Raw genomic sequence first — 15544 nt, 5'->3', positions numbered from 1 at the left:
GGAATATACAGTGAATGGTAGAACCCTCAAGAGTATTGAAAGTCAAAGAGATCTAGGAGTACAGGTCCACAGATCACTGAAAGGGGCTACACAGGTGGAGAAGGTAGTCAAGAAGGCATACGGCATGCTTGCCTTCATTGGCCGGGGCATTGAGTATAAGAATTGGCAAGTCATGTTGCAGCTGTATAGAACATTAGTTAGGCCACACTTGGAGTATAGTGTTCAATTCTGGTCGCCACACTACCAGAAGGATGTGGAGGCTTTAGAGAGGGTGCAGAAGAGATTTACCAGAATGTTGCCTGGTATGGAGGGCATAAGCTATGAGGAGCGATTGAATAAACTCGGTTTGTTCTCACTGGAACGAAGGAGGTTGAGGGGCGACCTGATAGAGGTATACAAAATTATGAGGGGCATAGACAGAGTGGATAGTCAGAGGCTTTTCCCCAGGGTAGAGGGGTCAATTACTAGGGGGCATAGGTTTAAGGTGAGAGGGGCAAAGTTTAGAGTAGATGTACGAGGCAAGTTTTTTACGCAGAGGGTAGTGGGTGCCTGGAACTCACTACCGGAGGAGGTAGTGGAGGCAGGGACGATAGGGACATTTAAGGGGCATCTTGACAAATATATGAATAGGATGGGAATAGAAGGATACGGACCCAGGAAGTGTAGAAGATTGTAGTTTAGTCGGGCAGTATGGTCGGCACGGGCTTGGAGGGCCGAAGGGCCTGTTCCTGTGCTGTACATTTCTTTGTTCTTTGTTATTTGATTGCAACAACATTGCATAAAGGCAAAAGAATAAAAAATACGCAAACAGAAAAATAAAATGACGAAAGGGAAAACTGAGTAATCAGATATGAATACATAGGAAACATGTATACAGCTACGAGGCATATTAACATTGGGCCTCCAGTAATCGGTTACCACAACCCGTACTGTTTGACTATTTGCATGTGGTCCTATTATATTAAAACATGCCAGGGGCATGTTTGTGACCACCCAGCATGCCCAGTGTTTGTCGCTGTAAACTTGGTCCTTTTATTAAACAGTATGGCGACTACCCTCGCCCTCATACCACTTGGTAAATCTGTCCTATCCAGCTCTTCCTTACCCTCAGTCAGTCAGTCCTTCTCCCTCAGGTGTGTCTTTTGAAGGAAGACTACGTCAGCCCTTAGGTTTTTTTTTTACCAAACAATTTTTGGCATTTCAAACAGCAACAGTATAAAAACAATGTACAAAGAACAATAAACATAGTGCAAACACCGACTCCCATCTCTCCCAAGACTCGCCTAATTAACCCCCTATTCTACGCTCCCTAGTCCCCCCACCCCACCCCCGCTGACGATTAATTCTCCGCGAAGAAGTCGATGAATGTTTGCCACCTCCGGGCGAACCCTAACAATGATCCTCTCAAGGCGAACTTAATCTTCTGTAGGCCGAGAAAGCTCGCCATGTCGGTTAACCAGGTCTCCGACTTCGGGGGCTTTGAGTCCCTCCAAGCTAATAATATTCGTCTCCGGGCTACCAGGGAGGCAAAGGCCAGAACATCTGCCTCTTTCTCCTCCTGGACTCCCAGATAGAACATAGGACATACAGTGTAGAAGGAGGCCATTCGGCCCATCGCGTCTGCACCGACCCACTTAAGCCCTCACTTCCATCCTATCCCCGTAACCCAATAACCCCACTCAACCCCTTTGGACACTAAGGGCAATTTATCATGGCCAATCCACCTAACCTGCACGTCTTTGGACTGTGGGAGGAAACCGGAGCACCCGGAGGAAACCCACGCACACACGGGGAGAACATGCAGACTCCGCTCAGACAGTGACCCAAGCCAGGAATCGAACCTGGGACGCTGGAGCTGTGAAGCAATTGTGCTAACCACTATGCTACCGTTGTGCTGAACCTTTGTCCTAGATTTATCATAGATTATCATTGAATTTACAGTGCAGAAGGAGGCCATTCGGCCCTTTGAGTCTGCACCGGCTCTTGGAAAGAGCACCCTACCCAAACTCAACACCTCCACCCAACACCAAGGGCAATTTGGACATTAAGGGCAATTTATCATTGGCCAATCCACCTAACCTGCACACCTCTGGACTGTGGGAGGAAACCGGAGCACCCGGAGGAAACCCACGCAGACACGGGGAGAACGTGCAGACTCCACACAGACAGTGACCCAGCGGGGAATCGAACCTGGGACCCTGGCGCAGTGAAGCTACAGTGCTATCCACTTGTGCTACCGTGCTGCCCAAACACCCACAAATCGCCACCTCTGCACCCATTGCCACCCTTGTTTTCAACACTCTGGACATGACGTCTGCAAACCCCTGCCAATATCCCCTAAGTTTTGGACACGCCTAGAACATATGGACATGGTTTGCTGGTCCGCCCGCACATTTTACACACCTGTCCTCACATTTTACACACCTACCCCAAAGAATCTACTCATCCGGGCCACTGTCATGTGGGCCCGGTGGACCACCTAGAATTGGATCAAGCTGAGCCTTGCGCATGTAGCGGTCGCGTTGACTCTGCTCAACGCATCTGCCCATAAGCCATCCTCCATCTCACCCCCAAGCTCCTCCTCCCACTTATGCTTCAGCCCCTCGGTCGGCGTCTCCTCCGCTCCCATAAGTTCTTTGTAAATGTCCGGCCCTTAGGCTTTTTAAGATAGGCGAAGACCCTGGATCTTTTCACCAGGCCGTTGGACCCTGTCTGTCCTGCTCCCTATTCTGATGGGGGAGGGGGTTCTGTCCCACCCCCCACCAACCTTCCTGTGGGGTTAGCATACTTACCACGTGAATGTACCCCTTCACACCGGGATTTCCCTCTGTTTGAGGGTCATCCAAGATGGCCACCATTGTCTTTGCTCCAGGTGTCCCCATGTGTGACCTGTTGTGGCCAGCATTCAACCCCCCACCTAATCCCTGACACCCCCCCCCCCCCCCTCCCAGACCCATCTACTCTTCCCTTTGGCGTACCCCGGTTGCCTTTTCCCCCCCATCACCTCTTCCCATTTCCCTTCGGTTCTCCCCTCGCCCACCCTTGTTTGTTGTTTTGATCCCCCCCGTTCTGCCAGGTGCTCCTTCCTTTCGGGAGTTATGCCGTGGTCCCCCTCACTTTTACTTTCTCGCACTTGCATACTCACCAGCTCCCCCTAGAGCAGCTCCTCTGCCGTCAAGACCATTTTGTCCTCCACCTCCATCCTTCTCGTTTCAGTTACCTCTGCCTTCTCCCCTCCCGACCCCTCCCCCCTGGCCAAGGTTGTGTAAGCGTTCAGTCCAGAAAAAGAAAAGTCTGGTTTAAGATTTCTTAGTTGTTCATCATTGCTGTCTTCCGAGCCCGTTTATCTGGATGAACTACTTTGCAGCGTGTTAAAATAGTGCTCTTCGTTGCCGTAGGTAACCCAAAGTCTCGCCGGTACAGGATGCCAAACTGCACCTTGTTTTTAAATAAAGCTGCCTTGGCCCCATTGAACTCCACCTGGCGCTTGGCCGCGGTGGCTCCAATGGTGATTGGATGTCCCTCCCATCTACACAGCCACGTGCTCCTCGCTCAGTTCAGCACCTTCTCTTTATCTTGAAACTTGTGGAACTTGGCTATTATCGCCCACGGTGGTTCTATTGATTTGGGCCTTTGCCGGAGCAACCCATGGGCCCAGTTTCCTTTCCCTCTGGGGGTTTGGTGAAGCCTTCCCCTCCAACCAGCTTCCAAGCATCCCTGTGACATACTCTGTTGAGTTTCTGCCCTCTGTGCCCTTGGGTAGCCCGACAATCCTTAGATTCTGGTGATGGGACCTATTTTCCTGATCTTCCACCTTCCCCTTGAGCACTCTCTGGGTTGTCTTCGAGTGAGGTGATCCGATCACTCTAGACAGTGGCCGCTCTCTCTGGGTCCCGCACCGTTGCTTCCTGGGTCTCCAGTCTCAGGTCCCCGCTCCATTCTTTCCAACACCTCTTTGATGAAATGAACAATGTTCATTTCTTCTGCTGTGAGCGATGCGGCCTCCCCTGGTGCTCCAGCCTCCGCTTTCCTTACAGTTCCTGCGCTGACTTTTTCACTCCCCGGCGGACTTCCATTAATCCCCTTTTTCACGGCCGTTTTTCTCCCAAACTTGGACATTTCTCCTCCCTCTGCCTTCTTAAAGCTTTTTCAGCTTCCGTTGCCCCCGGGACCTGACGTTAAAACTCCGAAATTCCTATTCCCGAGCGGAGCCCTCCAGTGTGCGGCTGCCTCCTGCCCGCCGTCACCGGAAGTCGCCCACAAATTGGCTTTACAACTGGTGAGTTCACCGCTCAAAGTGTTAAGCGCGGTAAAAGAGTTTATCTAGAAACAACGGCTACTTGCTCCTACAAAAGTCACACATTTTGGTTTAAGGGTGTAATCTGTTATGAATCAGGTTACTTTTAAAAGTAAACACCTCCACTTGCCTGAATGAATCTCCAATCTGTCTCATTCAGAATCATCAATTTGCCTCTAGTGTTACATGCCCAGCAACAATTCTGAGCTGTCCACTCAAATAGTATCAATTTATAGTGTTAACAACCGAATTAAGTGGTGTCCACTTGTTACCTGTAGTTTATTACCTAAATAAACATTGCAATTTCTCAATCCAATTACCACATTATCTGATGAAGCAGTAACTACCAAAATTACTACCTGCCTATTGTGAAAATTTGGAGCATTAATCTTCCTTTGCTAATCCCATAAGGAGCACTGATGATTACTCACAGGTCAATGCACAATAATGTTTCCAGTTATTAACAGTCACAACCCCCACTTATGTTCCAGATCACTACCACTGAAGACAGTTCTGTATTTCAATCCATGTGCAATTGCTGCAAAGTTGAAAACGCACCTCTGAAGCAGCTGCACCTGGAACGTTGGTAGACAGTCACATTTAATAATAATAATCTTTATTGTCACAAGTAGGCTTACATTAACATTGCAATGAAGCTACTGTGAAAAGCCCCTAGTCGCCACATTCCGGCACCTGTTCGGGTACACAGAGGGAGAATTTAGAATGTCCAAACTACCTAACAGCACGTCTTTCAGGACTTTTGGGAGGAAACCGGAGCGCCCGGAGGAATCCCACGCAGACACAGGGAGAACGTGCAGACTCCACACAGATAGTGACTCAAGCCGGGAATCGAACCTGGGATCCTGGAGCTGTGAAGCAGCAGTGCTACCCACTGTGCTGCCCACGTTTGTGATATTGCCAGTCCGACTGGGATCTTTCACAATGCTGGAATTTGTTGGTGGGTCTGACCTTGGCCAAAAACATAAAATGGTGAAAATTTACCCACATAGAAAGAAAAAGACTTGCATTTACATAGCTGCTTTCACAACCTCAGGATGTCAAAAAGCGCTTTACAATGAAGTACTTCTCAAGTCTAGTCACTGTTGCAATGTAGGAAACAAAAGTCAAATTGCTCACAGCAAGGTCCCAAAAACAGCAATAAAAGTAAATAACTAGAGAAGGGATAATAATCGGCTAGGATAATCGGGAGCACTCCGACACTGTACAATATTTTACACCTACTTTAGGGCAGCACGGTGGCGCAGTGGCTAGCATTGCTGCCTCACGGTGCCGAGGTCCCAGGTTCGATCCAAGCTCTGGGTCCCTGTCCGTGTGGAGTTTGCACCTTCTCCCCTTTATTTCCGTGGGTTTCACTCCCACAACCCAAAGATGTGCAGGGTAGGTGGATTGGCCATGCCAAATTGCCCCTTAATTGGAAAATAAATGAATTGGGTACTCTAAATTAAAAAAAATTTTTTTAAATGTTACACCTAGTTGGGGGGGTAAATGGGGCTTCTGTTACAAAAATGGCACCTCCAAAAGTGCAACTCACCCTTCAGCCCTGCATCACAAAGAACAATACAGCACGGGAACAGGCCCTTCGGCCCTCCAAGCCTGTACTGGTCATGATACTAACCTTGGCCAAAACGCTAAACAACACAAAACAATACAGCACAGACATACTGAAGCACACCAGAAAAAAAACATAATTCAAAGTCTTTCAATGGCACTGGTTTAACCTATTTTGCTTATGTATACTCTTCCCTCCTGCAGACAACCTTGTGCAATAAATAGGATTTAACTAACACTCCATCACTGACCTGACAGAAGTTCTTAATTTTTTTTATTTGTTCATGGGATGTGGGCATCGCAGAGTGGGCCAGTATTTATTGCCCATCCTGGAGGGTATTCAAGAGTCAACCACATTGCTGTGGATTTTGAGTCACATGTATGCCAGACCAGGTAAGAATGACAGATTTCCTTTCCTCAAGAACATTAGCGAACCAGGCAAATGATAATGGTTTCATGGTCACCTTTAGATGTTTAATTCCAAATTTTAATTGAATTCAAACCTCATCTGGCCATGGTGGGATTTGAACCCGGGTCCCCAAAGCATAACACTTGATCTCTGGGTCAACGGCAATACCACTACACCACTGCCTCCCCCAAGATGCTAAAGTGAGCTAGCAAATTAGGTTAAGGGATAGGTCAATGGAGATGTATTGGCAGAGATTTAAGGGGATATTTCAGAATACACAGGATACATTCGAACAAGAAAGAAAAGTTTCAAAGGAGCCACCACCTGTGGTTAATTTAAAAAGTTGAAAATAGCATCAAACATTTAAAAAATGCATATTATTGCGTGAAGGTGGATGGCAGGCAGAAGGTTGGATAATATTTAAAACAGCAAATGACTTAAAGATTGATAAGGAGGGAAAATTAGAGTGCGAGAGAAAGTTAGCTAGAAATATAAAGACAAAAATATAGTAAGAACTTCTATATATATATTAAAGAGTTAAGTGAGCATTGGTCCTATAGAAAGCGAGTCTGGGGAATTAATAACGGAAAATAAAGAGATGACAAATTAATTGAACAGGTATTTTGCATTGGTCTTCACTATAGAGGATGCATGTAACAATCCAGAAATAGCTATAAATCAGGAAATGGAATGGAGGGAGGAACTCAGGAAAATTACAATCACAGGGATGTGGTACTGAGCAAATTGTTGGAGCTGCGGGGCCGGCACGTCTCCAGATCCTGATGGACTTCATCCTCGGGTCTGAAAAGAAGTAGCTAGTCGATAGTTGATGCATTGATTTTAATTTTCCCAAGTTCCCTAAGATTCGAGGAATTTCAATTAGATTAGAAAATAAGGAATCTAACTCCATTATTCAAAAAGAAAAAGACAGAAAGCAGGAAACTACAAGCAGTTAGCTCAACATCTATGAAACACAAAATGTTAGACGCTATTAGTAAAGACGATATAGCAGGACGTAATATAGCAAGACGTAACCAGGCAGAGTCAACATGGTTTGCTGAAGGGAAATCATGTTTAATCCATATATTTGAGTTCTTTGATGAAGGAACATGTGCTGAGGGTAAAGGGGAACTGGTGAATGTATTGTACTTATATTTCGAGAATGCATTTGATAAGGTGCCACACAAAAGGTTATTGCAGAAAATAAAAGCTCAGAGTGTAGGTGGTAACATATTGCCATTGTTTCCTGTTCGTTAACCAATCTTGTATCAGAGTTGGTGTAAATGGGTCTTTTTTTGGTTGGCAAGATGTAACAAGCGGTATGCTACAGGGATCAGTGCTGGAGCCTAAACCATTTACAATTTATACAAATGACTTGGATGAAGCGACCAAAGGTATGGTTGCCAAATTTATCGATGACACAATATAACTGGGAAAGTAAGTTGTGAAGAGGACATAAGGAGGCTACAAAGGGATAGAGTTGGGTTATGTGAATGTGTAAGCCTATGGCAAATGGAGTACAGTGTGGGAAGTTTAGAAATTGTCCATTTTAGCAGGAACAATAAAAAAGTGTATTATCTAAATGGTGAGAGATTGCAGAGCTCTAAGATGCAAAGGGACCTGGGTGTCCTTGTGCATGAATCACAAATGGTTAGTATGCAGGTACAGCAAGTAATTAGGAAAGCTAATAGAGTGTTATTGTTTATTGCGAGGGGAATTTCACCTAAACATAGGGAGGTTACGCGTCAGTTATACAGGGCACTCGTGAGACTACATCGGGAGTACTGTGTACAGTATGGGTTTTCTGATTTAAGGAAAGATGTAAATGTGGAAGCTCTGACTATGAAGAAGGTTTACTGGTCCAATAACTGGAATGAGGTGGTTGTCTTATGAGCAAAGGCTGGACAGGCCAAGCTTATGTCTGCTGGAAATTCAGAAGAATAAGAGCTAACTTGATTGAAAAATATAAGAAAATGAGAGGTCTTGACAGGTGGATGTGGAAAGGATGTTTCCTCTTGTGGGTGAATCTAGAACTAGAGGTCACTATTTTAAACTAAGAAGTCAGATTAGAAGACAATCAAGAGAATTGTTTCCTCAATGGATGGTGAGTCTTTGGAACTCTCTTCCTCAAAAGGTGGAAGCAGAGAGCAGGGTGTTCTGGTCAATGCGTGGCATGATTTCCAGTGGGTGAGTCAGTGTGAGCCCGGGTGTGAGAGCCGGGCGTGAGAGCCCGGGCGAATGAGTCCGGATGTGAGTCTGCGATCTGGGTGTGAGTTGAGTGTAGTCTGGGTGTGAGTCTTGGTGAAAGTGTGAGTCTTGGTGAGAGTCTGGGTCTCAGTGTGAGCCCGGGTGTGAGCTGGGTGAGAGTCTGAGTGTAAGTCTGGGTGTGATCTGGGTGAGAGTGTGATTGTACGCTGGGTGAGAGTGTGAGTCTGGGTGTGAGCTGGGTGAGAGTCAGTCTGGGTATGAGTCTGGGTGTGAGCTGGGTGCGAGCGTGAGTCTGGGTGCGAGTGTGAGTCTGGGTGGGAGTCGGAGTGTGAGTCTGGGTGAGAGTCGGTCTGGGTGTGAGCTGGGTGAGAGTGTGTGTCTGGGTGTGAGCGTGAGTTTGGGTGTGAGCTCGGTGAGATTATGAATCTGAGTGTGAGCTGGGTGAGAGTGTGTGTCTGGGTGGGAGTCGGGGTGTGAGTTGGGTGAGAGTCGGTCTGGGTGTGAGCTGGGTGAGAGTGTGTGTCTGGGTGTGAGCTGGGTGAGAGTGTGAGTTTGGGTGTGAGCTCGGTGAGATTGTGAGTCTGAGTGTGAGCTGGGTGAGAGTGTGAGTCTGGGTGTGAGCTGGGTGAGAGTGAGAGTCTGGGTGTGAGCTGGGTGAGAGTGAGAGTCTGGGTGTGAGCTGGGTCAGAGTGTGAGTGTGAGCTGGGTGAGAGTCGGTCTGGGTGTGAGCTGGGTGGGAATGTGAGTCTGAGTGTGAGCTGGAGAGAGTGTGAGTCTGAGTGTGAGCTGGGTGAGAGTGTGAGTCTGAGTGAGCTGGGTGAGAGTGTGAGTCTGAGTGTGAGCTGGGCGAGAGAGTGAGTCTGAGCTGGGTGAGAGTCGGTCTGGGTGTGAGCTGGGTGAGAGTGTGTGTCTGGGTGTGAGCTGGGTGAGAATGTGAGTTTGGGTGTGAGCTCGGTGAGATTGTGAGTCTGAGTGTGAGCTGGGTGAGAGTGTGAGTCTGGGTGTGAGCTGGGTGAGAGTGAGAGTCTGGGTGGGAGTCGGGGTGTGAGCTGGGTGAGAGTGTGAGCTGGGTGCGAGTGTGAGACTGGGTGCGAGTGTGAGTCTGAGTGTGAGCTGGGTGAGAGTGAGAGTCTGGGTGGGAGTCGGGGTGTGAGCTGGGTGAGAGTCGTTCTGGGTGTGAGCTGGGTGAGAGTGTGTGTCTGGGTGTGAGCTGGGTGAGAGTGTGAGTTTGGGTTTGAGCTGGGTGCGAGTGTGAACTGGGTGCGAGTGTGAGACTGGGTGCGAGTGTGAGTCTGCGTGTGAGTTGGGTCAGAGTGAGAGTGTGAGCTGGGTGAGAGTGAGAGTCTGGGTGTGAGCTGGGTGAGAGTGAGAGTCTGGGTGTGAGCTGGGTGGGAATGTGAGTCTGAGTGTGATCTGGGTGAGAGTGAGAGTCTGAGTGTGAGCTGGAGAGAGTGTGAGTCTGAGTGTGAGCTGGGTGAGAGTGTGAGTCTGAGTGAGCTGGGTGAGAGTGTGAGTCTGAGTGTGAGCTGGGCGAGAGTGTGAGTCTGAGCTGGGTGAGAGTCGGTCTGGGTGTGAGCTGGGTGAGAGTGTGTGTCTTGGTGTGAGCTGGGTGAGAGTGTGAGTTTGGGTGTGAGCTCGGTGAGATTGTGAGTCTGAGTGTGAGCTGGGTGGGATTGTGAGTCTGGGTGTGAGCTGGGTGAGAGTGAGAGTCTGGGTGGGAGTCGGGGTGCGAGTGTGAGCTGGATGCGAGTGTGAGTCTGGGTGAGAGTGTGAGTCTGAGTGTGAACTGGGTGAGAGTGTGAGACTGAGTGTCAGCCGGGTGAGAGTCTGAGTGTGAGCTGGGTGAGAGCGTGAGTCTGAGAGTGAGCTGGGTGAGTGTGAGTCTGAGTGTGAGCTGGGTGTGAGTGTGAGCTGGGTGTGAGTCGGTCTGGGTGTGAGCTGGGTGGGAATGTGAGTCTGAGTGTGAGCTGGGTGAGAGTGTGAGTGTGAGCTGGGTGAGAGTGTGAGTGTGAGTGTGAGCTGGGTGAGAGTGTGAGTCTGAGTGTGAGATGGGTGAGAGTGTGAGTCTGAGTGTGAGCTGCGTGAGAGTGTGAGTCTGAGTGTGAGCTGGGTGAGAGTGTGAGTCTGAGCTGGGTGAGAGTCGGTCTGGGTGTGAGCTGGGTGAGAGTGTGAGTGTGATCTGGGTGAGAGTGTGAGTCTGAGTGTGATCTGGGTGAAAGTGTGAGTGTGAGCTGGGTGAGAGTGTGAGTCTGAATGTGAGCTGGGTGAGAGTGTGAGACTGAGTGTGAACTGGGTGTGAATGTGAGTGTGAGGTGGGTGAGAGTGTGAGTCTGAGTGTGAGCTGTGTGAGAGTCGGTCTGGGCGTGAGCTGGGTGGGAGTGGAATTCTGAGTGTGAGCTGAGTGAGAGCGTGAGTCTGAGTGTGAGCTGGGTGAGAGTGGGAGTGTGAGCTGGGTGAGAGTGGGAGTGTGAGCTGGGTGAGAGTGTGAGTCTGAGTGTGAGCTGGGTGAAAGTGTGAGTGTGAGGTGGGTGAGAGTGTGAGTCTGAGTGTGAGCTGTGTGAGAGTCGGTCTGGGCGTGGGCTGGGTGGGAGTGGAATTCTGAGTGTGAGCTGGGTGAGAGCGTGAGTCTGAGTGTGAGCTGGGTGAGAGTGGGAGTGTGAGCTGGGTAAGAGTCGGTCTGGGTGTGAGCTGAGTGTGAGTGTGAGTCTGAGTGTGAGTTGGGTGAAAGTGTGAGCTGGGTACGAGTGTGAGTCTGGGTGGGAGTCGGGGTGTGAGCTGGGTCAGAGTCGGTCTGGATGTGAGCTGGGTGAGAGTGTGAGTCTGTGTGTGAGCTGGGTGAGAGTGTGAGTCTGAGTGTGAACTGGGTGAGAGTGTGAGACTGAGTGTCAGCCGGGTGAGAGTCTGAGTGTGAGCTGGGTGAGAGTGTGAGTCTGAGTGTGAGCTGGGTGAGTGTGAGTCTGAGTGTGAGCTGGGTGAGTGTGAGCTGGGTGAGTGTGAGCTGGGTGAGTGTGAGTCTGAGCTGGGTGAGAGTGTGAGTCTGAGTGTGTGCTGGGTGAGAGTGTGAGTCTGAGTGTGTGCTGGGTGAGAGTCGATTTGGGTGTGAGCTGGGTGATAGTGTGAGTGTGAGCTGGGTGAGAGTGTGAGTCTGAGCTGGGTGAGAGTCGATTTGGGTGTGAGCTGGGTGAGAGTGTGAGTGTGAGCTGGGTGAGTGTGAGTCTGAGTGTGAGCTGGGTGAGCGTGTGAGTGTGAGCTGGGTGAGAGTGTGAGACTGAGTGTCAGCTGGGTGAGAGTGTGAGCTGGGTGAGAGTGTGAGTCTGAGTGTGAGCTGGGTGAGAGTGTGAGTCTGAGTGTGAGCTGGGTGAGTGTGAGCTGGGTGAGAGTGTGAGTCTGAGTGTGAGCTGGGTGTGAGTGTGAGCTGGGTGAGCGTGAGTCTGAGTGTGAGCTGGGTGAGCGTGTGAGTGTGAGCTGGGTGAGAGTGTGAGACTGAGTGTCAGCTGGGTGAGAGTGTGAGTCTGAGTGTGAACTGGGTGAGAGTGTGAGACTGAGTGTCAGCCGGGTGAGAGTCTGAGTGTGAGCTGGGTGAGAGTGTGAGTCTGAGAGTGAGCTGGGTGAGTGTGAGTCTGAGTGTGAGCTGGGTGAGTGTGAGTCGGAGTGTGAGCTGGGTGAGAGTGTGAGTCTGAGTGTGAGCTGGGCGAGAGTGTGAGTCTGAGTGTGAGCTGGGTGTGAGTGTGAGTGTGAGCTGAGTGGGAGTCTGACTGGCCCGGAACCCCACATTAGCCAAACCAGTGATTGCTCCCTTTCCCCGGGCTATCCCGGTTCCCGAGCTTCACTGAGTTTCCCAGACTATCGCGAGTCTCCCGGGCTATCCCGGCCTTTCCCTGCCTTTCCCGGGCTCTCCTCGCCTTTCCCGGGCTCTCCTCGCCTTTCCCTGCCTATCCCGGGCTATCCCGGCCTTTCCCTGCCTATCCCGGCCTTTCCCTGCCTTTCCCGGGCTTTCCCGGGCCACTCACCTGTAGTCATTGTGGCAACTTCGGCAAATCTGTTGACAGCAGCAAAACCCTCCAAGGAGCCGCCCGCGCTGAACTTCAACCTCCAACAACACAAGGTGAAAGCGCTCAGACTCCGCACTGAGAAAGACTGCAAGGATCAGGAGAGTGAGGAATAGAGGAGGAGGCAGGAGGACTCCTGCACTGAGTGCAGCGGTCACAGGGGCAGACTGACGGAAACACTATTTGGCCAGCTCCCTCCTCCTTCCGTTTCCTTCGAGAAATGTTTCTGACGCACCGAGAGATACATCAATAAAACACACACAAAAAACCCTCAAACCAGTGATAAAGTCCATGGATGACATTGTGACCGGAGACCCTGAGGGCAAAATCTACCAGTGAGTTGGTAAACAATTGCAAACATTCTTTATCACTGAGTCAGCAAATTGGTAGCACAGTGTTTAGCACTGTTACTTCACTGCTCCAGGATCCTGGGTTCGATTCCCGGCTTGGGTCACTGTGTGGAGTCTGCACGTTCTCCCCGTGTCTGCCTGGGTTTCCTCCGGGGGATCCGGTTTTCTCCCACAGTCCCGAAAGACGTGCTGTTAGGTGATTTGGACATTCTGAATTCTCCCTCTGTGTACCCAAAAAGATGCCGGAGTGTGGTAACTAGGGGCTTTTCACAGTAACTTCATTGCAGTGTTAATGTAAACCTACTTGTGGCAATAAGGATTATTATTATAAATTGCGCACCAACAATAGTCTAGAATCCCCTAACTTCCTGGCTCCAGGTTGGAGCCCAAAGATTAGAACATAGAACATAGAACAATACAGCGCAGTACAGGCCCTTCGGCCCACGATGTTGCACCGAAACAAAAGCCATCTAACCTACACTATGCCATTATCATCCATATGTTTATCCAATAAACTTTTAAATGCCCTCAATGTTGGCGAGTTCACTACTGTAGCAGGTAGGGCATTCCACGGCCTCACTACTCTGCGTAAAGAACCCACCTCTGACCTCTGTCCTATATCTATTACCCCTCAGTTTAAAGTTATGTCCCCTCGTGCCAGCCATTTCCATCCGTGGGAGAATGCTCTCACTGTCCACCCTATCCAACCCCCTGATCATTTTGTATGCCTCTATTAAGTCTCCTCTTAACCTTCTTCTCTCCAACGAAAACAACCTCAAGTCCATCAGCCTTTCCTCATAAGATTTTCCCTCCATACCAGGCAACATCCTGGTAAATCTCCTCTGCACCCGCTCCAAAGCCTCCACGTCCTTCCTATAATGCGGTGACCAGAACTGTACGCAATACTCCAAATGCGGCCGTACCAGAGTTCTGTACAGCTGCAACATGACCTCCCGACTCCGGAACTCAATCCCTCTACCAATAAAGGCCAACACTCCATAGGCCTTCTTCACAACCCTATCAACCTGGGTGGCAACTTTCAGGGATCTATGTACATGGACACCTAGATCCCTCTGCTCATCCACACTTCCAAGAACTTTACCATTAGCCAAATATTCCGCATTCCTGTTATTCCTTCCAAAGTGAATCACCTCACACTTCTCTACATTAAACTCCATTTGCCACCTCTCAGCCCAGCTCTGCAGCTTATCTATATCCCTCTGTAACCTGCTACATCCTTCCACACTGTCGACAACACCACCGACTTTAGTATCGTCTGCAAATTTACTCACCCACCCTTCTGCGCCTTCCTCTAGGTCATTGATAAAAATGACAAACAGCAACGGCCCCAGAACAGATCCTTGTGGTACTCCACTTTTGACTGTACTCCATTCTGAACATTTCCCATCAACCACCACCCTCTGAGCTGGGAGGTCCCAGGAGGCAAGTGTCCAAATCCAGAAGATTAAGAAGGGGAAAATACAAGGTGAAAGATACATAGCGGAGAACATTAAAAACTGACTAAAAGTTTTTATAGGTATGAAACAGAAAAAGATTGATTAAAAAATGAAAGTAGGCCCCTTACAGTCAGAAACAGGGGATTCGTAACGAGGAACAAAGAAATGATTGCGGAACTAAATTCGTATTTTGCTTCTGTCTTCACAAATAAATGTGAATAATGTACTGGAAGTGCTGAGAAACACAAGTTTCAGTGAGGAGCTGAAGGAAATCAGTATTAGTAGAGAAATAGTTTGGGGGAAATTAATGGGATTGGAGGTGGATAAATCTCCAGGGCCTGATAAACCTCCGGGGCCTGATGATCTTAGAATCATAGAATTTACAGTGCAGAAGGAGACCATTCAGCTCATCAAGTCTGCACCGGCCCTTGGAAAGAGCACCCTACTTAAGCCCACACCTCCACCCCATCCCCACTTAACCTTCTTGGACACGAAGGGCAATTTAGCATATCCAATCTACCTGACCTGCACATCTGTGGGAGGAAACTGGAGCACCCGGAGGAAACCCACGCAGACACGGGGGGAACGTGCCGACTCCGCACAGACAGTGACTCAAGCTGGGAATCGAACCTGGACCCTGGCACTGTGGAGCAACGGTGCTAACCACTGTGCTACCATGCCGCCCCGGAATACTTAAGTACTTTCATCCCACAGTACTTAAGGAAGTGTCCCTGGAAATAGTAGATCCATTGGTGGTTATTTTCCAAAATTCCTTGGACTCTGGATAGTTCCGGCTGATTGGAGGGTAGCTAATATAACCCCGCTTATCCAAAAAGGGAGGTAGAGAGAAAACAGGGAACTAGACCAGTGAACCTAACGTTGGTAGTAGGAAAGTCCTGGAGTCCATTATCAAGGATTTCATAGCACAGCTTTTGGAAAGCAGTGGTATAATCAGACAGAGTCAGCATTTACGAAAGGGAAATCACGCTTGACAAATCTACTGTAATTCTTTAAAGGTGTAACTAGTAGAATTGACCCGGGAGACCAAGTGGATGTGGTTTGCTTAGACTTTCAGAAGGCTCCCATAGCAGATTACTATGTAAAGTTAAAGCTTATGGGATTGCGGATAGTGTCTTGAGATGGATAGAAAGCTGGTTAGCAGACAGGAAGCAAAAATTTGGAATAAATGGCTCTTTGTCCGCTTG

The 15544-nt window shown here is 49.1% G+C and overlaps 1 protein-coding gene across 1 annotated transcript in view; it reads right to left on the bottom strand.

Annotated features, from left to right (window-relative positions):
• Window positions 1-12707, bottom strand: part of LOC140393710 (AMP deaminase 2-like) — a 190094-nt gene extending 177387 nt beyond the window's left edge. The window contains exon 1 of the mRNA XM_072480020.1: window positions 12494-12707. Within this exon, the coding sequence (XP_072336121.1) occupies window positions 12494-12503 (10 nt within the window). The 5' untranslated portion in view covers window positions 12504-12707. The remainder of the gene's footprint in view (window positions 1-12493) is intronic.
• Window positions 12708-15544: the final 2837 nt, after the last annotated feature.

This window comes from Scyliorhinus torazame, chromosome 17, assembly GCF_047496885.1.
Source record: "Scyliorhinus torazame isolate Kashiwa2021f chromosome 17, sScyTor2.1, whole genome shotgun sequence".
Classification (NCBI taxonomy): Eukaryota; Metazoa; Chordata; class Chondrichthyes; order Carcharhiniformes; family Scyliorhinidae; genus Scyliorhinus; species Scyliorhinus torazame.
Note: the sequence above shows the minus strand (reverse complement) of the source record. Positions and strands in the feature narration are given on the sequence as shown.